This window comes from Engystomops pustulosus, chromosome 3 (assembly GCF_040894005.1).
Source record: "Engystomops pustulosus chromosome 3, aEngPut4.maternal, whole genome shotgun sequence".
Classification (NCBI taxonomy): Eukaryota; Metazoa; Chordata; class Amphibia; order Anura; family Leptodactylidae; genus Engystomops; species Engystomops pustulosus.
In genome coordinates this window covers 231,895,440-231,921,682 of record NC_092413.1, presented here as the reverse complement: position 1 = coordinate 231,921,682, position 26,243 = coordinate 231,895,440, and the positions used below count along the sequence as shown (strand labels likewise).

The 26,243-nt window shown below is 48.6% G+C and overlaps 1 protein-coding gene and 1 long non-coding RNA gene across 4 annotated transcripts in view; one reads left to right on the top strand and one right to left on the bottom strand.

Annotated features, from left to right (window-relative positions):
- LOC140120751 (uncharacterized) overlaps positions 1-3,493 on the bottom strand; it is a 99,066-nt gene extending 95,573 nt beyond the window's left edge. Inside the window, exon 1 of the long non-coding RNA XR_011853973.1 lies at positions 3,409-3,493. This is a non-coding gene — a long non-coding RNA (uncharacterized lncRNA). The remainder of the gene's footprint in view (positions 1-3,408) is intronic.
- Positions 3,494-3,635: 142 nt separating this feature from the next.
- The window catches only part of ASXL2 (ASXL transcriptional regulator 2), a 34,265-nt gene continuing 11,657 nt past the window's right edge, over positions 3,636-26,243 (top strand). Inside the window, exons 1-5 of one of the 3 annotated variants that reach the window (XM_072143983.1) lie at positions 3,637-3,868; positions 14,757-14,839; positions 14,912-15,020; positions 17,505-17,661; positions 26,033-26,148. In XM_072143983.1, the coding sequence (XP_072000084.1) occupies positions 3,788-3,868; positions 14,757-14,839; positions 14,912-15,020; positions 17,505-17,661; positions 26,033-26,148 (546 nt within the window). In that variant the 5' untranslated portion in view covers positions 3,637-3,787. Of the gene's footprint in view, positions 3,869-14,756; positions 14,840-14,911; positions 15,021-17,504; positions 17,662-17,887; positions 18,090-26,032; positions 26,149-26,243 lie in introns of those variants that run through there. The other 2 variants (XM_072143984.1, XM_072143985.1) reach the window with 2 other exon arrangements.

Sequence of the window (26,243 nt, the reverse complement as noted above, 5' to 3'; positions counted from 1 at the left end):
CTTCATGATCTGTGACGTCTCTATGATAATACCAGAGAGCAGAGGACAAAGCTGAATCCTCTGTGCTGCTCTGTGCCTGATGGGACGGCGCTGCCCCCTGCTGGACAACATCACAATTACAAAACAAACTCTATCAAGGTCTCATTCAGAAGAACACAAGGCGAGAACCGCAGGACAATCACTCAAAATACAGAGTGGAGACCCAAAACGCGAGGAGGTGCGGTCATGTAGCCTTCACTGGTGACTGATGGAAAGACCTAGGGAATAAAGTAGATATCACCTGACCAGAGAACACTAACACCTACAGCACAAGGATAGGAAAGATAACATATGGGAATTCATGAATGGCTGAGCTGATATGCAGGGCAGGGGAGGAGCCACGAGAGGGGGAGGAGTGCAGGGGAGGAGCCGAGAGAGGAGGAGTGCAGGGGAGGAGCTGAGCAGAGAAGATAAGCTGAGCAGGGGCGGAGCTGAGAGAGGAGGGCAGTCCTGGCTGTAAAATAGTCCTGTGGCGCAGTCTTGGCTGTGGGGGTGATTCATAGGGGTGGTCCTGGTTGCAGGGAAATGTCCTAGGTGCGGTAGAGAATCCTGGAGGAGGTGGTGGTTGTGCTGGAAAATCATGGGGCGGGTCCTGGTTGTGCTGGAGAGTCACACGCGTGGTCCTGGTTGTGCTGGAGAGTCACAGGAGCAGTGGTGGCTGCCTATGGTGGAGTCATAGAGACGGCCCTGCTTATGGTGGAAAGTTGCAGGAGTCCTGGTTGTGCTGGAGTCATAGAGGTGGTCCTATATGCAGGAAAGCATCCTAGGTGTGGTAGAGAGTCATGGAGGTGGTGCTGGCTGTGGTGGAGAGACATTGGGTTGAAGCTGGTTGTACTGGAGAGTCATAGAGGCGGTTCTAGTTGCGCAGGAGAGTCATAGGAGCGGTCTTAGTTGTGTTGGAGTCATAGAGGTGGTCCTAATTGCAGAGAATCATGCTAGTTGCGGTAGAGAGTCCTGGAGGCGGTGTTGGCTGTGTTGGAGAGTCATAGGGTCAATTCTGGCTGTGCTGGAAACTCATATGGGCAGTCCTGGCTGTGGTGGAGTCATAGAGAAGGTCCTGGTTGTGGTGGAGAATCATAGGGGGGGTCCTAGGTGCAGGGAAGCGACCTAGGTGTGGTAGAGAGTTGTGGAGGTGGTGCTGGCTGTGGTGGAAAGTCATAGGGGGTCATTTACTAAGGGCCCGATTCGCGTTTTCCCGACGTGTTACCCGAATATTTCCGATTTGCGCAGGAGAACGTCCAAGGTGTTGTAGATAATTCTGGAGGTGCTGCTGGCTGTGTAGGAGAGTCATTGGGGGGTGCTGTTTGCGCTGGAGAGTCACAGAGGGGTGTTGGTTGCGCTGAAGAGGCATAGGGGGGTCCTGGTTGTGCTGGAGAGTCATAGGGGGGTGCTTGTTGCACTGGAGAGTCATAGGGGGGTGCTGGTTGCGCTGGAGAGGCATAGGGGGGTCCTGGTTGCACTGGAGAGTCATAGGGGGTGCTGGTTGTGCTGGAGAGGCATAGGGGGTCCTGGTTGCAGGGTAGAGTCATAGGGGCGGTCCTGGCTGTGGAGAAGAGTCATAGGGGGGTGCTGGTTGCGCTGGAGAGGCATAGGGGGGTCCTGGTTGCGGGGTAGCGTCATAGGGGCGGGCCTGGCTGTGGAGGAGAGTCATAGGGGGGTTCTGGTTGTGCTAGAGAGTCATAGGGGGTGCTGGTTGTGCTGGAGAGGCATAGGGGGGTGCCGGTTGCGCTGGAGAGTCATAGGGGGGTGCTGGTTGTGCTGGAGAGGCATAGGGGGGTCCTGGTTGTGGGGTAGTGTCATAGGGGCAGTCCTGGCTGTGGAGGAGATTCATAGGGAGGTCCTGGTTGTGCTGGAGAGTCATAGGGGGGTTCTGGTTGCGCTGGAGAGTCATAGGGGAGTTCTGGTTGTGCTGAAGAGTCATAGGGGGGTTCTGGTTGTGCTGAAGAGTAATAGGGGGGTTCTGAATGCGCTGGAGAGTCATAGGGGGGTTCCGGTTGTGCTGGAGAGGCATAGGGGGGTGCTGGTTGCGCTGGAGAGGCATAGGGGGGTGCTGGTTGTGCTGGATAGGCATAGGGGGGTCCTGGTTGTGGGGTAGAGTCATAGGAGCAGTCCTGGCTGTGGAGGAGAGTAATATGGGGGTTCTGGTTGTGCTGGAGAGTCATAGGGGGGTTCTGGTTGTGCTGGAGAGTCATAGGGGGGTTCTGAATGCGCTGGAGAGTCATAGGGGGGTTCTGGTTGTGCTGGAGAATCATAGGGGGGTGCTGGTTGTGCTGGAGAGTCATAGGAGGGTGCTGGTTGTGCTGGAGAGGCATAGGGGGTCCTGGTTGTGGGGTAGAGTCATAGGGGCAGTCCTGGCTGTGGAGGAGAGTCATAGGGGGGTTCTGGTTGTGCTGGAGAGTCATAGGGGGGTTCTGGTTGTGCTGGAGAGTCATAGGGGGGTTCTGGTTGCGCTGGAGAGTCATAGGGGGGTTCTGGTTGCACTGGAAAGTCATAGGGGGGTTCTGGTTGCGCTGGAGAGTCATAGGGGGGTTCTGGTTGCGCTGGAGAGTCATAGGGGGTCCTGGCTGTGGAGGAGAGTCATAGGGGGGTCCTGGTTGCGCTGGAGAGTCATAGGGGGGTCCTGGCTGTGGAGGAGAGTCATAGGGGGGTCCTGGTTGCAGGGTAGAGTCATAGGGGGGTTCTGGTTGCGCTGGAGAGTCATAGGGGGGTTCTGGTTGTGCTGGAGAGTCATAGGGGGGTCCTGGCTGTGGAGGAGAGTCATAGGGGGGTCCTGATTGCGGGGTAGAGTCATAGGGGGGTTCTGGTTGTGCTGGAGAGTCATAGGGGGGTTCTGGTTGCGCTGGAGAGTCATAGGGGGGTTCTGGTTGTGCTGGAGAGTCATAGGGGGGTTCTGGTTGCGCTGGAGAGTCATAGGGGCAGTCCTGGCTGTGGAGGAGAGTCATAGGGGCGGTCCTGGCTGTGGAGGAGAGTCATAGGGGGGTCCTGGTTGCGCTGGAGAGTCATAGGGGGGTCCTGGCTGTGGAGGAGAGTCATAGGGGGGTCCTGGTTGCGGGGTAGAGTCATAGGGGGGTTCTGGTTGTGCTGGAGAGTCATAGGGGGGTTCTGGTTGCGCTGGAGAGTCATTGGGGGGTTCTGGTTGTGCTGGAGAGTCATTGGGGTGTTCTGGTTGTGCTGGAGAGTCATAGGGGGGTTCTGGTTGCACTGGAGAGTCATAAGGGGGTTCTGGTCGCGCTGGAGAGGCATAGGGGGGGGTTCTGGCTGCGGGTAGAAAGCTGTGGACGTTAGGACGTCCTGTGTGCCATGCGGTGGGGGAATCTGTGAGCTTTCTTATATTTGGTTACACACATATGGTGGAAAGAAATTGTTTACCTGGGAAATCACGTGACCATTCACCTGGGCCGCGCCCCCGTCACGTGGTGCAGCCCCCTGCCCTGTACCGTACACTATGTATAGAGGTTTATGTACCGTATATACACATGTAGAGGCTCTGGTTATAAACACGCACTGTCCTCTGCACATGCGCACTTCATAGCCTAAACACCTGCGCTCTCCGTCAGACCTAACCACGCCCCTTCCCGGCAGCCCCGCCCCTCCATCTGACAGATCCGCCCTCCCATTTGACAGCCGCCGCCGCTGTACAGTAGGTGACGTCACGCGGGGTCACATGACCTCCCGTACAGTAACGGCCCCGACAACATGGCAGCTGTGAGCGACTAACCGCGGAGCGAGCGAGGAGCCGCCGCACAACATGAGGGACGCGGCCCGGAGGAAGAGGCGGAGGAGGCGGCGGAAGAAGAAGGGCAGGACGTGGGCAGAGGCCGCCAGGACGGTAAGAGCTCCACAGGTGTCCGGGCCCTGCACCCAGGAGGAGCCCGCCCGGCACACACGGGGTTAACCCGGAGCCCCGCCCACAGCAGCGTCACTGTCCTGCCGGGAGGGGGCAGTGCGGAGCAATAATAGCGCCCCCAGCTGTACACACAGGGTAATACTGCCCCCCGGCTGTACACACAGGGGTAATACTGCCCCCCAGCTGTACACACAGGGGTAATACTGCCCCCCGGCTGTACACACAGGGGTAATACTGCCCCCCAGCTGTACACACAGGGGTAATACTGCCCCCCAGCTGTACACACAGGGGTAATACTGCCCCCCAGCTGTACACACAGGGGTAATACTGCCCCCCAGCTGTACACACAGGGGTAATACTGCCCCCCGGCTGTACACACAGGGGTAATACTGCCCCCCGGCTGTACACACAGGGGTAATACTGCCCCCCGGCTGTACACACAGGGGTAATACTGCCCCCCAGCTGTACACACAGGGGTAATACTGCCCCCCGGCTGTACACACAGGGGTAATACTGCCCCCCAGCTGTACACACAGGGGTAATACTGCCCCCAGCTGTACACACAGGGGTAATACTGCCCCCCAGCTGTACACACAGGGGTAATACTGCCCCCCGGCTGTACACACAGGGGTAATACTGCCCCCCGGCTGTACACACAGGGGTAATACTGCCCCCCAGCTGTACACACAGGGGTAATACTGCCCCCCAGCTGTACACACAGGGGTAATACTGCCCCCCAGCTGTACACACAGGGGTAATACTGCCCCCCAGCTGTACACACAGGGGTAATACTGCCCCCCAGCTGTACACACAGGGGTAATACTGCCCCCCAGCTGTACACACAGGGTAATACTGCCCCTCAGCTGTACACACAGGGGTAATACTGCCCCCCGGCTGTACACACAGGGGTAATACTGCCCCCCGGCTGTACACACAGGGGTAATACTGCCCCTCGGCTGTACACACAGGGGTAATACTGCCCCCCGGCTGTACACACAGGGGTAATACTGCCCCCCGGCTGTACACACAGGGGTAATACTGCCCCCCGGCTGTACACACAGGGGTAATACTGCCCCCCGGCTGTACACACAGGGGTAATACTGCCCCCCGGCTGTACACACAGGGGTAATACTGCCCCCCGGCTGTACACACAGGGGTAATACTGCCCCCCGGCTGTACACACAGGGGTAATACTGCCCCCCGGCTGTACACACAGGGGTAATACTGCCCCCCGGCTGTACACACAGGGGTAATACTGCCCCCCGGCTGTACACACAGGGGTAATACTGCCCCCCGGCTGTACACACAGGGGTAATACTGCCCCCCCAGCTGTACACACAGGGGTAATACTGCCCCCCGGCTGTACACACAGGGGTAATACTGCCCCCCGGCTGTACACACAGGGGTAATACTGCCCCCCGGCTGTACACACAGGGGTAATACTGACCCCCGGCTGTACACACAGGGGTAATACTGACCCCCGGCTGTACACACAGGGGTAATACTGCCCCCCGGCTGTACACACAGGGGTAATACTGCCCCCCGGCTGTACACACAGGGGTAATACTGCCCCCGGCTGTACACACAGGGGTAATACTGCCCCCCGGCTGTACACACAGGGGTAATACTGCCCCCCGGCTGTACACACAGGGGTAATACTGCCCCCCGGCTGTACACACAGGGGTAATACTGCCCCCCGGCTGTACACACAGGGGTAATACTGCCCCCCGGCTGTACACACAGGGGAAATACTGCCCCCCGGCTGTACACACAGGGGTAATACTGCCCCCCGGCTGTACACACAGGGGTAATACTGCCCCCCGGCTGTACACACAGGGGTAATACTGCCCCCCGGCTGTACACACAGGGGTAATACTGCCCCCCGGCTGTACACACAGGGGTAATACTGCCCCCCGGCTGTACACACAGGGGTAATACTGCCCCCCCCCCAGCTGTACACACAGGGGTAATAGCACCCCCCCCCCCAACTGTACCGGGAGGGGTACTGCTGCCCCCCAGCCATGTACTCCCCATGCTGGTTAGTAACAGTTGGCAAAGAAAAAGTTAATCCCAAGCATCCAGCAGACACAGAGGGGTAAAGAAGACCTGGCACCAAAATTAATTTTCCGCCCCATTATGGTGACTGACAGCTCTGTGTCCCCGCCCTTCCTCCTTGTACCTTCTGGGACCGTCTGCTAATATTTAACTACAGACGTATAAAGCTCTATGTACAGATGGAAATATTGTGTCAATCTCTTTACACGGGGCCTTGTGCTACATGCATGACATGTGACCAGTGACATCTTATCAGGTCCTTTAGCCTTCTAAGAATAGCAAACTGTACACCATGTATGTGATCACATGAAATCACAGCAGCCTCCATGGAGGATGGAGAGGAGTAGATGTCCATGGAGGCTGCTGTGACTTCATGTGGTCAGATACATGCATGGGGTACAGTTTGATACTACTAAGATGCTAAAGGACCTGAGATGATGTCACTCTGGTCACATGACTTGAACTGCTGAATAGTAAGGAGGCATAAGGCGTGGGGAGGAGTAGATGGGAGGGGCCAGCAGAGCAGGACACGCCCCCTCTGATGCCAGGAAATTATTTAGGGCTCTATAAGAACCTGTCACTGGCTGTATATGTGCACATGTGCTGACAGGTTCCCTTTAACTCTGCTGAGTAGTGCAGGACGACCCCTGCTGGCAGACTCTGGTAGATCAGCATCCTGGTGTCTGGAGCTATGGCATCTGTGTTATTCCTGTGTACACAGCGCTGTGCCTACTGGTGTGGCAATACCGGGTATTACAGGAGGAGGGTGATGTCAGCAGTAGTGCGGGGGGAGGAGGAGGGTGATGTCAGCAGTAGTGCGGGGGGGGGGGAGGGTGATGTCAGCAGTAGTGCAGGGGAGGAGGAGGGTGATGTCAGCAGTAGTGCGGGGGGAGGAGGAGGGTGATGTCAGCAGTAGTGCGGGGGGAGGAGGAGGGTGATGTCAGCAGTAGTGCGGGGGGAGGAGGAGGGTGATGTCAGCAGTAGTGCGGGGGGAGGAGGAGGGTGATGTCAGCAGTAGTGCGGGGGGAGGAGGAGGGTGATGTCAGCAGTAGTGCGGGGGGAGGAGGAGGGTGATGTCAGCAGTAGTGCGGGGGGAGGAGGAGGGTGATGTCAGCAGTAGTGCGGGGGGAGGAGGAGGGTGATGTCAGCAGTAGTGCGGGGGGAGGAGGAGGGTGATGTCAGCAGTAGTGCGGGGGGAGGAGGAGGGTGATGTCAGCAGTAGTGCGGGGGGAGGAGGAGGGTGATGTCAGCAGTAGTGCGGGGGGAGGAGGAGGGTGATGTCAGCAGTAGTGCGGGGGGAGGAGGAGGGTGATGTCAGCAGTAGTGCGGGGGGAGGAGGAGGGTGATGTCAGCAGTAGTGCGGGGGAGGAGGGTGATGTCAGCAGTAGTGCGGGAGGGGGGAGGGTGATGTCAGCAGTAGTGCGGGAGGAGGAGGGTGATGTCAGCAGTAGTGCGGGGGGGAGGAGGAGGGTGATGTCAGCAGTAGTGCGGGGGGAGGAGGAGGGTGATGTCAGCAGTAGTGCGGGGGGAGGAGGAGGGTGATGTCAGCAGTAGTGCGGGGGGGGGGGAGGGTGATGTCAGCAGTAGTGCAGGGGAGGAGGAGGGTGATGTCAGCAGTAGTGCGGGGGGAGGAGGAGGGTGATGTCAGCAGTAGTGCGGGGGGGAGGAGGAGGGTGATGTCAGCAGTAGTGCGGGGGGGAGGAGGGTGATGTCAGCAGTAGTGCAGGGGAGGAGGAGGGTGATGTCAGCAGTAGTGCGGGGGAGGAGGAGGGTGATGTCAGCAGTAGTGCGGGGGGAGGAGGAGGGTGATGTCAGCAGTAGTGCGGGGGGAGGAGGAGGGTGATGTCAGCAGTAGTGCGGGGGGAGGAGGAGGGTGATGTCAGCAGTAGTGCGGGGGGAGGAGGAGGGTGATGTCAGCAGTAGTGCGGGGGGAGGAGGAGGGTGATGTCAGCAGTAGTGCGGGGGGAGGAGGAGGGTGATGTCAGCAGTAGTGCGGGGGGAGGAGGAGGGTGATGTCAGCAGTAGTGCGGGGGGAGGAGGAGGGTGATGTCAGCAGTAGTGCGGGGGGAGGAGGAGGGTGATGTCAGCAGTAGTGCGGGGGGAGGAGGAGGGTGATGTCAGCAGTAGTGCGGGGGAGGAGGGTGATGTCAGCAGTAGTGCGGGAGGGGGAGGGTGATGTCAGCAGTAGTGCGGGAGGAGGAGGGTGATGTCAGCAGTAGTGCGGGGGGGAGGAGGAGGGTGATGTCAGCAGTAGTGCGGGGGGAGGAGGAGGGTGATGTCAGCAGTAGTGCGGGGGGGAGGAGGGTGATGTCAGCAGTAGTGCGGGGGGAGGAGGAGGGTGATGTCAGCAGTAGTGCGGGGGGAGGAGGAGGGTGATGTCAGCAGTAGTGCGGGGGGAGGAGGAGGGTGATGTCAGCAGTAGTGCGGGGGGAGGAGGAGGGTGATGTCAGCAGTAGTGCGGGGGGAGGAGGAGGGTGATGTCAGCAGTAGTGCGGGGGGAGGAGGAGGGTGATGTCAGCAGTAGTGCGGGGGGAGGAGGAGGGTGATGTCAGCAGTAGTGCGGGGGGAGGAGGAGGGTGATGTCAGCAGTAGTGCGGGGGAGGAGGAGGGTGATGTCAGCAGTAGTGCGGGGGAGGAGGGTGATGTCAGCAGTAGTGCGGGAGGGGGGAGGGTGATGTCAGCAGTAGTGCGGGGAGGAGGAGGGTGATGTCAGCAGTAGTGCGGGGGGGAGGAGGAGGGTGATGTCAGCAGTAGTGCGGGGGGAGGAGGAGGGTGATGTCAGCAGTAGTGCGGGGGGGAGGAGGGTGATGTCAGCAGTAGTGCGGGGGGAGGAGGAGGGTGATGTCAGCAGTAGTGCGGGGGGAGGAGGAGGGTGATGTCAGCAGTAGTGCGGGGGGAGGAGGAGGGTGATGTCAGCAGTAGTGCGGGGGGAGGAGGAGGGTGATGTCAGCAGTAGTGCGGGGGGAGGAGGAGGGTGATGTCAGCAGTAGTGCGGGGGGAGGAGGAGGGTGATGTCAGCAGTAGTGCGGGGGGAGGAGGAGGGTGATGTCAGCAGTAGTGCGGGGGGAGGAGGAGGGTGATGTCAGCAGTAGTGCGGGGGAGGAGGGTGATGTCAGCAGTAGTGCGGGGAGGGGGGAGGGTGATGTCAGCAGTAGTGCGGGAGGAGGAGGGTGATGTCAGCAGTAGTGCGGGGGGAGGAGGGTGATGTCAGCAGTAGTGCGGGGGGAGGAGGGTGATGTCAGCAGTAGTGCGGGGGGAGGAGGGTGATGTCAGCAGTAGTGCGGGGGGAGGAGGAGGGTGATGTCAGCAGTAGTGCGGGGGAGGAGGGTGATGTCAGCAGTAGTGCGGGGGGAGGAGGAGGGTGATGTCAGCAGTAGTGCGGGGGGAGGAGGGTGATGTCAGCAGTAGTGCGGGGGGGGGGGAGGGTGATGTCAGCAGTAGTGCGGGGGGAGGAGGAGGGTGATGTCAGCAGTAGTGCGGGGGGAGGAGGAGGGTGATGTCAGCAGTAGTGCGGGGGGAGGAGGAGGGTGATGTCAGCAGTAGTGCGGGGGGGAGGAGGAGGGTGATGTCAGCAGTAGTGCGGGGGGAGGAGGAGGGTGATGTCAGCAGTAGTGCGGGGGGAGGAGGGTGATGTCAGCAGTAGTGCGGGGGGGGGGAGGGTGATGTCAGCAGTAGTGCGGGGGGGAGGAGGAGGGTGATGTCAGCAGTAGTGCGGGGGGGGAGGAGGAGGGTGATGTCAGCAGTAGTGCGGGGGGAGGGGAGGAGGGTGATGTCAGCAGTAGTGCGGGGGGAGGAGGAGGGTGATGTCAGCAGTAGTGCGGGGGGAGGAGGGTGATGTCAGCAGTAGTGCGGGGGGAGGAGGAGGGTGATGTCAGCAGTAGTGCGGGGGGAGGAGGAGGGTGATGTCAGCAGTAGTGCGGGGGAGGAGGGTGATGTCAGCAGTAGTGCGGGAGGGGGGAGGGTGATGTCAGCAGTAGTGCGGGAGGAGGAGGGTGATGTCAGCAGTAGTGCGGGGGGAGGAGGGTGATGTCAGCAGTAGTGCGGGGGGAGGAGGGTGATGTCAGCAGTAGTGCGGGGGGAGGAGGGTGATGTCAGCAGTAGTGCGGGGGGAGGAGGAGGGTGATGTCAGCAGTAGTGCGGGGGGAGGAGGAGGGTGATGTCAGCAGTAGTGCGGGGGGAGGAGGGTGATGTCAGCAGTAGTGCGGGGGGAGGAGGGTGATGTCAGCAGTAGTGCGGGGGGAGGAGGGTGATGTCAGCAGTAGTGCGGGGGGGAGGAGGGTGATGTCAGCAGTAGTGCGGGGGGAGGAGGGTGATGTCAGCAGTAGTGCGGGGGGAGGAGGAGGGTGATGTCAGCAGTAGTGCGGGGGAGGAGGGTGATGTCAGCAGTAGTGCGGGGGAGGAGGGTGATGTCAGCAGTAGTGCGGGGGGAGGAGGAGGGTGATGTCAGCAGTAGTGCGGGGGAGGAGGAGGAGGGTGATGTCAGCAGTAGTGCGGGGGAGGAGGAGGAGGGTGATGTCAGCAGTAGTGCGGGGGGAGGAGGAGGGTGATGTCAGCAGTAGTGCGGGGGGAGGAGGAGGGTGATGTCAGCAGTAGTGCGGGGGGAGGAGGAGGGTGATGTCAGCAGTAGTGCGGGGGGAGGAGGAGGGTGATGTCAGCAGTAGTGCGGGGGGAGGAGGAGGGTGATGTCAGCAGTAGTGCGGGGGGAGGAGGAGGGTGATGTCAGCAGTAGTGCGGGGGAGGGGGTGTAGCAGTAGCGCGAGGGAGGGGGTGTAGCAGTAGCGCGAGGGAGGGGGTGTAGCAGTAGTGCGGGGGAGGGGGTGTAGCAGTAGTTCAGCAGACATGAGGCAGATGCCCTGATGGGATTATATGGGCTGGATTAGGGTCTGTTACAATGTATCAGGGCAGCCACATGTCTCCAGTGCATCCTGGGTACAAGTTGTGTGTAACCTGTCACTGTCTACATTAACCCTTGTGGTGACAACTTTTGGGGTCATTGTAGTAGTCACCCAACTTTCCTGGAAGCCGAGCTGTCTGTGAGCCGGAGTCTGCTGCGGGCACAGCTCAGGGTGATGGTCACTGCTGCGGGATCCCAGGGGCCAAACCTGCAAGATAATAATCTGCTGTAATCCTGGTGCAGCTTCCAGGGAATATCCTCTCCATACACAGGATTATAGCGGATTATCCTCCTGCTCTAATAATAACACCCTACTGCACCCAGCACCCGGGAACCGCACCCAACACCAGCTACATGTCCACACACTGCCCCCTGTACACAGCATCATCTCATCAGGAGGGTGGAGCTATACACAGCAGAATAGTGAGTGCAGCTCTGGGGTATAATACAGGATGTAACTCAGGATCAGTACAGGATAAGTAATGTCATGTATGTACACAGTGACTGCACCAGCAGCAGAATAGTGAGTGCAGCTCTGGAGTATAATACAGGATGTAACTCAGGATCAGTACAGGATAAGTAATGTCATGTATGTACACAGTGACTGCACCAGCAGCAGAATAGTGAGCGCAGCTCTGGGGTATAATACAAGATGTAACTCAGGATCAGTACAGGATAAGTAATGTCATGTATGTACACAGTGACTGCACCAGCAGCAGAATAGTGAGTGCAGCTCTGGAGTATAATACAGGATGTAACTCAGGATGAGTACAGGATAAGTAATGTCATGTATGTACACAGTGACTCCGCCAGCAGCAGAATAGTGAGTGCAGCTCTGGAGTATAATACAGGATGTAACTCAGGATCAGTACAGGATAAGTAATGTCATGTATGTACACAGTGACTGCACCAGCAGCAGAATAGTGAGTGCAGCTCTGGGGTATAATACAAGATGTAACTCAGGATCAGTACAGGATAAGTAATGTCATGTATGTACACAGTGACTGCACCAGCAGCAGAATAGTGAGTGCAGCTCTGGAGTATAATACAGGATGTAACTCAGGATGAGTACAGGATAAGTAATGTCATGTATGTACACAGTGACTCCGCCAGCAGCAGAATAGTGAGTGCAGCTCTGGAGTATAATACAGGATGTAACTCAGGATCAGTACAGGATAAGTAATGTCATGTATGTACACAGTGACTGCACCAGCAGCAGAATAGTGAGTGCAGCTCTGGGGTATAATACAGGATGTAACTCAGGATCAGTACAGGATAAGTAATGTCATGTATGTACACAGTGACTGCACCAGCAGCAGAATAGTGAGTGCAGCTCTGGAGTATAATACAGGATGTAACTCAGGATCAGTACAGGATAAGTAATGTCATGTATGTACAGTGACTGCACCAGCAGCAGAATAGTGAGTGCAGCTCTGGAGTATAATACAGGATGTAACTCAGGATCAGTACAGGATAAGTAATGTCATGTATGTACACAGTGACTCCGCCAGCAGCAGAATAGTGAGTGCAGCTCTGGAGTATAATACAGGATGTAACTCAGGATCAGTACAGGATAAGTAATGTCATGTATGTACACAGTGACTGCACCAGCAGCAGAATAGTGAGTGCAGCTCTGGAGTATAATACAGGATGTAACTCAGGATCAGTACAGGATAAGTAATGTCATGTATGTACACAGTGACTGCACCAGCAGAATAGTGAGTGCAGCTCTGGAGTATAATACAGGATGTAACTCAGGATCAGTACAGGATAAGTAATGTCATGTATGTACACAGTGACTCCGCCAGCAGCAGAATAGTGAGTGCAGCTCTGGAGTATAATACAGGATGTAACTCAGGATCAGTACAGGATAAGTAATGTCATGTATGTACACAGTGACTGCACCAGCAGCAGAATAGTGAGTGCAGCTCTGGAGTATAATACAGGATGTAACTCAGGATCAGTACAGGATAAGTAATGTCATGTATGTACACAGTGACTCCGCCAGCAGCAGAATAGTGAGTGCAGCTCTGGAGTATAATACAGGATGTAACTCAGGATCAGTACAGGATAAGTAATGTCATGTATGTACACAGTGACTGCACCAGCAGCAGAATAGTGAGTGCAGCTCTGGAGTATAATACAGGATGTAACTCAGGATCAGTACAGGATAAGTAATGTCATGTATGTACACAGTGACTGCACCAGCAGCAGAATAGTGAGTGCAGCTCTGGAGTATAATACAGGATGTAACTCAGGATCAGTACAGGATAAGTAATGTCATGTATGTACACAGTGACTGCACCAGCAGCAGAATAGTGACTGCAGTATGTACACAGTGACTGCACCAGCAGCAGAATAGTGAGTGCAGCTCTGCAGTATAATACAGGATGTAACTCAGGATCAGTACAGGATAAGTAATGTCATGTATGTACACAGTGACTGCACCAGCAGCAGAATAGTGAGTGCAGCTCTGGAGTATAATACAGGATGTAACTCAGGATCAGTACAGGATAAGTAATGTCATGTATGTACACAGTGACTGCACCAGCAGAATAGTGAGTGCAGCTCTGGAGTATAATACAGGATGTAACTCAGGATCAGTACATGATAAGTAATGTCATGTATGTACACAGTGACTCCGCCAGCAGCAGAATAGTGAGTGCAGCTCTGGAGTATAATACAGGATGTAACTCAGGATCAGTACAGGATAAGTAATGTCATGTATGTACACAGTGACTGCACCAGCAGCAGAATAGTGAGTGCAGCTCTGGGGTATAATACAGGATGTAACTCAGGATCAGTACAGGATAAGTAATGTCATGTATGTACACAGTGACTCCGCCAGCAGCAGAATAGTGAGTGCAGCTCTGGAGTATAATACAGGATGTAACTCAGGATCAGTACAGGATAAGTAATGTCATGTATGTACACAGTGACTCCGCCAGCAGCAGAATAGTGAGTGCAGCTCTGGAGTATAATACAGGATGTAACTCAGGATCAGTACAGGATAAGTAATGTCATGTATGTACACAGTGACTGCACCAGCAGCAGAATAGTGAGTGCAGCTCTGGAGTATAATACAGGATGTAACTCAGGATCAGTACAGGATAAGTAATGTCATGTATGTACACAGTGACTGCACCAGCAGCAGAATAGTGAGTGCAGCTCTGGGGTATAATACAGGATGTAACTCAGGATCAGTACAGGATAAGTAATGTCATGTATGTACACAGTGACTGCACCAGCAGCAGAATAGTGAGTGCAGCTCTGGGGTATAATACAGGATGTAACTCAGGATCAGTACAGGATAAGTAATGCCATGTATGTACACAGTGACTGCACCAGCAGAATAGTGAGTGCAGCTCTGGAGTATAATACAGGATGTAACTCAGGATCAGTACAGGATAAGTAATGTCATGTATGTACACAGTGACTGCACCAGCAGCAGAATAGTGAGTACAGCTCTGGAGTATAATACAGGATGTAACTCAGGATCAGTACATGATAAGTAATGTCATGTATGTACACAGTGACTGCACCAGCAGCAGAATAGTGAGTACAGCTCTGGAGTATAATACAGGATGTAACTCAGGATCAGTACAGGATAAGTAATGTCATGTATGTACACAGTGACTGCACCAGCAGCAGAATAGTGAGTGCAGCTCTGGGGTATAATACTGGATGTAACTCAGGATCAGTACAGGATAAGTAATGTCATGTATGTACACAGTGACTGCACCAGCAGCAGAATAGTGAGTGCAGCTCTGGAGTATAATACAGGATGTAACTATGAGTCTTGGCCACTGTGTGGCAGTGCAGAGGCGGTCTCTATACAGGTGTTGGGTGGGATTGTCCTGGGGTCAGGGGTCAGTGGGTGCAGGATGGATGACCGGACCTCTCTGCTGACTGTTTCCTCAGGTGCTGGAGAAATATCACAACACTCCGATGAGCCATAAAGAAATCCTGCAGGTGATCCAGAGGGAAGGGCTGAAGGAGATCAGGTGAGCGCAGCGTCTGTATCCTGAGGGATGTCTGTACACCGGGTCCTCACACTAATGTCTTGTGCTCTGCAGCGGCACCTCCCCCCTCGCCTGTCTGAACGCCATGCTACACACCAACTCCCGCGGAGAGGAGGGCATGTTCTACAAGGTCCCGGGCAGGATGGGAGTCTACACCCTGAAGGTAGGTACCTGTGAGGTAGATACTTACATCCTGAGTTACATCCTGTATTATACCCCAGAGCTGCACTCACTATTCTGCTGCTAGTGCAGTCACTGTGTACATACATGACATTACTTATCCTGTACTGATCCTGAGTTACATCCTGTATTATACTCCAGAGCTGCACTCACTATTCTGCTGCTGGTGCAGTCACTGTGTACATACATGACATTACTTATCCTGTACTGATCCTGAGTTACATCCTGTATTATACCCCAGAGCTGCACTCACTATTCTGCTGCTGGTGCAGTCACTGTACATACATGACATTACTTATCCTGTACTGATCCTGAGTTACATCCTGTATTATACTCCAGAGCTGCACTCACTATTCTGCTGCTGGTGCAGTCACTGTGTACATACATGACATTACTTATCCTGTACTGATCCTGAGTTACATCCTGTATTATACCCCAGAGCTGCACTCACTATTCTTCTGCTGGGGCAGTCACTGTGTACATACATGACATTACTTATCCTGTACTGATCCTGAGTTACATCCTGTATTATACCCCAGAGCTGCACTCACTATTCTGCTGCTGGGGCAGTCACTGTGTACATACATGACATTACTTATCCTGTACTGATCCTGAGTTACATCCTGTATTATACTCCAGAGCTGCACTCACTATTCTGCTGCTGGTGCAGTCACTGTGTACATACATGACATTACTTATCCTGTACTGATCCTGAGTTACATCCTGTATTATACCTCAGAGCTGCACTCACTATTCTGCTGCTGGAGCAGTCACTGTGTACATACATGACATTACTTATCCTATACTGATCCTGAGTTACATCCTGTATTATACCCCAGAGCTGCACTCACTATTCTGCTGCTGGTGCAGTCACTGTGTACATACATGACATTATTTATCCTGCACTGATCCTGAGTTACATCCTGTATTATACTCCAGAGCTGCACTCACTATTCTGCTGCTGGTGCAGTCACTGTGTACATACATGACATTACATATCCTGTACTGATCCTGAGTTACATCCTGTATTATACCCCAGAGCTGCACTCACTATTCTGCTGCTGGTGCAGTCACTGTGTACATACATGACATTACTTATCCTGTACTGATCCTGAGTTACATCCTGTATTATACTCCAGAGCTGCACTCACTATTCTGCTGCTGGTGCAGTCACTGTGTACATACATGACATTACTTATCCTGTAGATATCCTGAGTTACATCCTGTATTATACCCCAGAGCTGCACTCACTATTCTGCTGCTGGTGCAGTCACTGTGTACATACATGACATTACTTATCCTGTACTGATCCCGAGTTACATCCTGTATTATACTCCAGAGCTGCTCTCACTATCTGCTGCTGGTGCAGTCACTGTGTACATACATGACATTACTTATCCTGTACTGACCCTGAGTTACATCCTGTATTATACCCCAGAGCTGCACTCACTATTCTGCTGCTGGTGCAGTCACTGTGTACATACATGACATTACTTATCCTGTACTGATCCTGAGTTACATCCTGTATTATACTCCAGAGCTGCACTCACTATTCTGCTGCTGGTGCAGTCACTGTGTACATACATGACATTACTTATCCTGTACTGATCCCGAGTTACATCCTGTATTATACTCCAGAGCTGCTCTCACTATCTGCTGCTGGTGCAGTCACTGTGTACATACATGACATTACTTATCCTGTACTGATCCTGCGTTACATCCTGTATTATACCCCAGAGCTGCACTCACTATTCTGCTGCTGGTGCAGTCACTGTGTACATACATGACATTACTTATCCTGTACTGACCCTGAGTTACATCCTGTATTATACTCCAGAGCTGCACTCACTATTCTGCTGCTGGTGCAGTCACTGTGTACATACATGACATTACTTATCCTGTACTGATCCTGCGTTACATCCTGTATTATACCCCAGAGCTGCACTCACTATTCTGCTGCTGGTGCAGTCACTGTACATACATGACATTACTTATCCTGTACTGATCCTGAGTTACATCCTGTATTATACCCCAGAGCTGCACTCACTATTCTGCTGCTGGTGCAGTCACTGTGTACATACATGACATTACTTATCCTGTACTGACCCTGAGTTACATCCTGTATTATACTCCAGAGCTGCTCTCACTATTCTGCTGCTGGTGCAGTCACTGTGTACATACATGACATTACTTATCCTGTACTGATCCTGAGTTACATCCTGTATTATACTCCAGAGCTGCACTCACTATTCTGCTGCTGGTGCAGTCACTGTGTACATACATGACATTACTTATCCTGTACTGATCCTGAGTTACATCCTGTATTATACCCCAGAGCTGCACTCACTATTCTGCTGCTGGTGCAGTCACTGTGTACATACATGACATTACTTATCCTGTACTGATCCTGCGTTACATCCTGTATTATACCCCAGAGCTCCGCTCACTCTCCCTCTATGTGTTACAGAAGGATGCTGCGGATGCAGTGAAGGATCTCTCGGATGGCTCGGATGATAGTAGTGATGGTCAGTCGGATTCTCAGAGCTCGGGGAGCAGTTGTTCCTCCAGCAGCACCAGTGCGACCAGCAACAAGGAGCGTCGGCGGAGCTGCTGGAAGAGGAAAGGTGAGGAGTGGTCACTGCCTGTAGGTGTGTAGTGTGCACAGCTGCAGGGCCTGTTACAATGTTTCAGTGCAGTTTTGAGCTCTCTTCCCTTCACTGATACATTGTAGCAGTTATGCTGATCGGGGCCCTGGGGGGTATTTACCTGTGCTCTTGCCCCGTCCCTGCTGAGCTCTGTCCTCCTTGCCTCCTGCTGGGCGCAGCGTCGGTGCAGATGACATCAGTGAGCGATATACGTGTCAGAAACAGGAAACAGATCTGTACAAACCACTTCCTCCTGAGCCAAAAGATTCAACGTATATTCAAAAAAACCGAGAACCTGAAGATCTGAGAGCGTGGCCCCTGCAGCCCCCCACACAGAGCCCCCGCCCGCCCGAGTATCTGCCCAGCCACAGCAGCACAGAGGATGGACAGAGGTCAGCAGCCACGAGGTGAGACATGTCCAGTGCACTGCTCAGGCCTGCTGCGTGGTGTGCCAGCCCCAGGGACATGAGGGAGGGGAGACTGCGGCACCACGGAGCAGCACTCCTATCATCCACACGGCGGGTGGCATACTGTACATATAGAGCTCTGCAGTGACCTGATTATATAGTGTACATACATGTGTGTGTTGTGTGTGCTTGTATTATTTGTATCATGTGTATGTGTCATACGTGTTCTGTATATGATGTTGTGTTTGGAGACCTGTCGCCACTGTAACTTTCGGGTGGGCACATGAGCTGACGATCTGCTGCGGAGGTGGCTCTGTGTACATTGCTATGGCAGCAGCTGAATAGTGAGTGCAGCTCTGCAGCACAACGTACAGATGTGGCCTGCACTACCAGGAGCCACAGTGTTATACAGGGGGAGGCGTCTGTACTCTATATACAAACCTCTGAACCGGATGTGCCCTGTATACAACAGCTCGTCAGAACTGTTATATTCCTGTACATAGGGGGCAGTATTATAGTAGTTATATTCTTGTACATAGGGGGCAGTATTATAGTAGTTATATTCTTGTACATAGGGGGCAGTATTATAGTAGTTATATTCTTGTACATAGGGGGCAGTATTATAGTAGTTATATTCCTGTACATAGAGGGCAGTATTATAGTAGTTATATTCCTGTACATAGAGGGCAGTATTATAGTAGTTATATTCTTGTACATAGGGGGCAGTATTATAGTAGTTATATTCTTGTACATAGGGGGCAGTAGTATAGTAGTTATATTCTTGTACATAGGGGGCAGTATTATAGTAGTTATATTCCTGTACATAGGGGGCAGTATTATAGTAGTTATATTCTTGTACATAGGGGGCAGTATTATAGTAGTTATATTCTTGTACATAGGGGGCAGTATTATAGTAGTTATATTCTTGTACATAGGGGGCAGTAGTATAGTAGTTATATTCTTGTACATAGGGGGCAGTATTATAGTAGTTATATTCCTGTACATAGGGGGCAGTATTATAGTAGTTATATTCTTGTACATAGGGGGCAGTATTATAGTAGTTATATTCTTGTACATAGGGGGCAGTATTATAGTAGTTATATTCCTGTACATAGGGGGTAGTATTATAGTAGTTATATTCCTGTACATAGGGGGCAGTATTATAGTAGTTATATCCCTGTACATAGGGGGCAGTATTATAGTAGTTATATTCCTGTACATAGGGGGCAGTATTATAGTAGTTATATTCCTGTACATAGGGGGCAGTATTATAGTAGTTATATTCCTGTACATAGGGGGCAGTATTATAGTAGTTATATTCTTGTACATAGGGGGCAGTATTATAGTAGTTATATTCCTGTACATAGGGGGCAGTATTATAGTAGTTATATTCTTGTACATAGGGGGCAGTATTATAGTAGTTATATGCCTGTACATAGGGGGCAGTATTATAGTAGTTATATTCCTGTACATAGGGGGCAGTATTATAGTAGTTATATTCTTGTACATAGGGGGCAGTATTATAGTAGTTATATTCCTGTACATAGGGGGCAGTATTATAGTAGTTATATTCCTGTACATAGGGGGCAGTATTATAGTAGTTATATTCCTGTACATAGGGGACAGTATTATAGTAGTTATATTCTTGTACATAGGGGGCAGTATTATAGTAGTTATATTCCTGTACATAGGGGGCAGTATTATAGTAGTTATATTCTTGTACATAGGGGGCAGTATTATAGTAGTTATATTCTTGTACATAGGGGGCAGTATTATAGTAGTTATATTCCTGTACATAGGGGGCAGTATTATAGTAGTTATATTCCTGTACATAGGGGGCAGTATTATAGTAGTTATATTCTTGTACATAGGGGGCAGTATTATAGTAGTTATATTCCTGTACATAGGGGGCAGTATTATAGTAGTTATATTCCTGTACATAGGGGGCAGTATTATAGTAGTTATATTCTTGTACATAGGGGGCAGTATTATAGTAGTTATATTCTTGTACATAGGGGGCAGTATTATAGTAGTTATATTCTTGTACATAGGAGGGCAGTATTATAGTAGTTATATTCCTGTACATAGGGGGCAGTATTATAGTAGTTATATTCCTGTACATAGGGGGCAGTATTATAGTAGTTATATTCTTGTACATAGGGGGCAGTATTATAGTAGTTATATTCCTGTACATAGGGGGCAGTATTATAGTAGTTATATTCCTGTACATAGGGGGCAGTATTATAGTAGTTATATTCTTGTACATAGGGGGCAGTATTATAGTAGTTATATTCTTGTACATAGGGGGCAGTATTATAGTAGTTATATTCCTGTACATAGGGGGCAGTATTATAGTAGATATATTCCTGTACATAGGGGGCAGTATTATAGTAGTTATATTCTTGTACATAGGGGGCAGTATTATAGTAGTTATATTCCTGTACATAGAGGGCAGTATTATAGTAGTTATATTCCTGTACATAGAGGGCAGTATTATAGTAGTTATATTCCTGTACATAGAGGGCAGTATTATAGTAGTTATATTCCTGTACATAGGGGGCAGTATTATAGTAGATATATTCCTGTACATAGGGGGCAGTATTATAGTAGTTATATTCTTGTATATAGGGGCAGTATTATAGTAGTTATATTCTTGTACATAGGGGGCAGTATTATAGTAGTTATATTCCTGTACATAGGGGGCAGTATTATAGTAGTTATATTCCTGTACATAGGGGACAGTATTATAGTAGTTATATTCCTGTACATAGGGGGCAGTATTATAGTAGTTATATTCCTGTACATAGGGGGCAGTATTATAGTAGTTATATTCCTGTACATAGGGGGTAGTATTATAATAGTTATATTCTTGTACATAGGGGGCAGTATTATAGTAGTTATATTCTTGAACATAGGAGGCAGTATTATAGTAGTTATATTCTTGTACATAGGGGGCAGTATTATAGTAGTTATATTCCTGTACATAGGGGGTAGTATTATAATAGTCATATTCTTGTACATAGGGGGCAGTATTATAGTAGTTATATTCTTGTACATAGGGGCAGTATTATAGTAGTTATATTCTTGTACATAGGGGGCAGTATTATAGTAGTTATATTCTTGTACATAGGGGGCAGTATTATAGTAGTTATATTCTTGTACATAGGGGGCAGTATTATAGTAGTTATATTCCTGTACATAGGGGGCAGTATTATAGTAGTTATATTCTTGTACATAGGGGCAGTATTATAGTAGTTATATTCTTGTACATAGGGGGCAGTATTATAGTAGTTATATTCTTGTACATAGGGGCAGTATTATAGTAGTTATATTCTTGTACATAGGGGCAGTATTATAGTAGTTATATTCCTGTACATAGGGGGCAGTATTATAGTAGTTATATTCTTGTACATAGGGGCAGTATTATAGTAGTTATATTCCTGTACATAGGGGGCAGTATTATAGTAGTTATATTCTTGTACATAGGGCGGCAGTATTATAGTAGTTATATTCTTGTACATAGGGGGCAGTATTATAGGAGTTATATTCCTGTACATAGGGGGCAGTATTATAGTAGTTATATTCTTGTACATAGGGGGCAGTATTATAGTAGTTATATTCTTGTACATAGGGGGGCAGTATTATAGTAGTTATATTCCTGTACATAGGGGGCAGTATTATAGTAGTTATATTCTTGTACATAGGGGGCAGTATTATAGTAGTTATATTCCTGTACATAGGGGGCAGTATTATAGTAGTTATATTCCTGTACATAGGGGGCAGTATTATAGTAGTTATATTCCTGTACATAGGGGGCAGTATTATAGTAGTTATATTCTTGTACATAGGGGGCAGTATTATAGTAGTTATATTCTTGTACATAGGGGGCAGTATTATAGTAGTTATATTCCTGTACATAGGGGGCAGTTTTATAGTAGATATATTCCTGTACATAGGGGGCAGTATTATAGTAGTTATATTCTTGTACATAGGGGGCAGTATTATAGTAGTTATATTCCTGTACATAGAGGGCAGTATTATAGTAGTTATATTCCTGTACATAGAGGGCAGTATTATAGTAGTTATATTCCTGTACATAGGGGGCAGTATTATAGTAGATATATTCCTGTACATAGGGGGCAGTATTATAGTAGTTATATTCTTGTATATAGGGGCAGTATTATAGTAGTTATATTCTTGTACATACGGGGCAGTATTATAGTAGTTATATTCCTGTACATAGGGGGCAGTATTATAGTAGTTATATTCCTGTACATAGGGGACAGTATTATAGTAGTTATATTCCTGTACATAGGGGGCAGTATTATAGTAGTTATATTCCTGTACATAGGGGGCAGTATTATAGTAGTTATATTCCTGTACATAGGGGGTAGTATTATAATAGTTATATTCTTGTACATAGGGGGCAGTATTATAGTAGTTATATTCTTGTACATAGGAGGCAGTATTATAGTAGTTATATTCTTGTACATAGGGGGCAGTATTATAGTAGTTATATTCCTGTACATAGGGGGTAGTATTATAATAGTTATATTCTTGTACATAGGGGGCAGTATTATAGTAGTTATATTCCTGTACATAGGGGGCAGTATTATAGTAGATATATTCCTGTACATAGGGGGAAGTATTATAGTAGTTATATTCCTGTACATAGGGGGCAGTATTATAATAGTTATATTCTTGTACATAGGGGGCAGTATTATAGTAGTTATATTCTTGTACATAGGGGGCAGTATTATAGTAGTTATATTCTTGTACATAGGGGGCAGTATTATAGTAGATATATTCCTGTACATAGGGGGCAGTATTATAATAGTTATATTCTTGTACATAGGGGGCAGTATTATAGTAGTTATATTCTTGTACATAGAGGGCAGTATTATAGTAGTTATATTCCTGTACATAGGGGACAGTATTATAGTAGTTATATTCTTGTACATAGGGGGCAGTATTATAGTAGTTATATTCCTGTACATAGGGGACAGTATTATAGTAGTTATATTCTTGTACATAGGGGGCAGTATTATAGTAGTTATATTCTTGTACATAGGGGGCAGTATTATAGTAGTTATATTCTTGTACATAGGCGGCAGTATTATAATAGTTATATTCTTGTACATAGGGGGCAGTATTATAGTAGTTATATTCTTGTACATAGGGGGCAGTATTATAGTAGTTATATTCCTGTACATAGGGGGCAGTATTATAGTAGTTATATTCCTGTACATAGGGGGCAGTATTATAGTAGTTATATTCCTGTACATAGGGGGCAGTATTATAGTAGTTATATTCTTGTACATAGGGGGCAGTATTATAGTAGTTATATTCTTGTACATAGGGGGCAGTATTATAGTAGTTATATTCCTGTACATAGGGGGCAGTATTATAGTAGATATATTACTGTACATAGGGGGCAGTATTATAGTAGTTATATTCCTGTACATAGGGGGCAGTATTATAGTAGATATATTCCTGTACATAGGGGGCAGTATTATAGTAGTTATATTCCTGTACATAGAGGGCAGTATTATAGTAGTTATATTCCTGTACATAGAGGGCAGTATTATAGTAGTTATATTCCTGTACATAGAGGGCAGTATTATAGTAGTTATATTCCTGTACATAGGGGGCAGTATTATAGTAGATATATTCCTGTACATAGGGGGCAGTATTATAGTAGTTATATTCTTGTACATAGGGGGCAGTATTATAATAGTTATATTCTTGTACATAGGGGGCAGTATTATAGTAGTTATATTCTTGTACATAGGGGGCAGTATTATAGTAGTTATATTCTTGTACATAGGGGGCAGTATTATAGTAGTTATATTCTTGTACATAGGGGGCAGTATTATAGTAGTTATATCCCTGTACATAGGGGGCAGTATTATAGTAGTTATATTCCTGTACATAGGGGGCAGTATTATAGTAGTTATATTCCTGTACATAGGGGGCAGTATTATAGTAGTTATATTCCTGTACATAGGGGGCAGTATTATAGTAGTTATATTCTTGTATATAGGGGCAGTATTATAGTAGTTATATTCCTGTACATAGGGGCAGTATTATAGTAGTTATATTCTTGTACATAGGGGGCAGTATTATAGTAGTTATATTCTTGTACATAGGGGGCAGTATTATAGTAGTTATATTCTTGTACATAGGGGGCAGTATTATAGTAGTTATATTCCTGTACATAGGGGGCAGTATTATAGTAGTTATATTCCTGTACATAGGGGGCAGTATTATAGTAGTTATATTCCTGTACATAGGGGGCAGTATTATAGTAGTTATATTCTTGTACATAGGGGGCAGTATTATAGTAGTTATATTCTTGTACATAAGGGGCAGTATTATAGTAGTTATATTCTTGTACATAGGAGGCAGTATTATAGTAGTTATATCCCTGTACATAGGGGGCAGTATTATAGTAGTTATATTCCTGTACATAGGGGCAGTATTATAGTAGTTAGTCTTGTACATAGGGGGCAGTATTATAGTAGTTATATTCTTGTACATAGGGGGCAGTATTATAATAGTTATATTCTTGTACATAGGGGGCAGTATTATAGTAGTTATATTCTTGTACATAGGTGGCAGTATTATAGTAGTTATATTCTTGTACATAGGGGGCAGTATTATAATAGTTATATTCTTGTACATAGGGGGCAGTATTATAGTAGTTATATTCTTTTACATAGGGGGCAGTATTATAGTAGATATATTCTTGTACATAGGGGACAGTATTATAGTAGTTATATTCCTGTACATAGGGGGCAGTATTATAGTAGTTATATTCTTGTACATAGGGGGCAGTATTATAGTAGTTATATTCTTGTACATAGGGGGCAGTATTATAGTAGTTATATTTCTGTACATAGGGGGCAGTATTATAGTAGTTATATTCTTGTACATAGGGGGCAGTATTATAGTAGTTATATTCCTGTACATAGGGGACAGTATTATAGTAGTTATATTCTTGTACATAGGGGGCAGTATTATAGTAGTTATATTCCTGTACATAGGGGGCGGTATTATAGTAGTTATAGTCTTGTACATAGGGGGCAGTATTATAGAAGTTATAGTCTTGTACATAGGGGGCAGTATTATAGTAGTTATAGTCTTGTACATAGGGGGCAGTATTATAGTAGTTATAGTCTTGTACATAGGGGGCAGTATTATAGTAGTTATATTACTGTACATAGGGGGCAGTATTATAGTAGTTATATTCTTGTACATAGGGGGCAGTATTATAGTAGTTATATTCTTGTACATAGGGAGCAGTATTATAGTAGTTATATTCCTGTACATAGGGGGCAGTATTATAGTAGTTATATTCTTGTACATAGGGGGCAGTATTATAGTAGTTATAGTCTTGTACAAAGGGGGCAGTATTATAGTAGTTATATTACTGTACATAGAGGGCAGTATTATAGTAGTTATATTCTTGTACATAGGGGGCAGTATTATAGTAGTTATATTACTGTACATAGAGGGCAGTATTATAGTAGATATATTCCTGTACATAGGGGGCAGTATTATAGTAGTCATATTCTTGTACATAGGGGGCAGTATTATAGTAGTTATATTCCTGTACATAGGGGGCAGTATTATAGTAGTTATAGTCTTGTACAAAGGGGGCAGTATTATAGTAGTTATATTCCTGTACATAGGGGGCAGTATTATAGTAGTTATATTCTTGTACATAGGGGGCAGTATTATAGTAGTTATATTCCTGTACATAGGGGGCAGTATTATAGTAGTTATATTCTTGTACATAGGGGGCAGTATTATAGTAGTTATATTCCTGTACATAGGGGGCAGTATTATAGTAGTTATATTCCTGTACATAGGGGGCAGTATTATCTGTGTATTATCATGCAGGGCGGTGTACTATGTTTCTGTCTCTTCTGTCTCTGCAGTCTCCTCTAGACTGTCTCAGCCTTCCTCCCCGCAGTCCAGTTGTCCGTCTCCCTCCATCGCTGCGGGTAAAGTCATCTCTCCATCTCAGAAGCTCAGTAAGAAGGCGCTGAAGCAGGTAAATTTTTGGGGGGATCACATGTATCTGGGGGTCTGTCTTACTCCTTATCCATGTTCCGGGGTCACCTTTTGTCTCATATGCAGAGGCTCCAG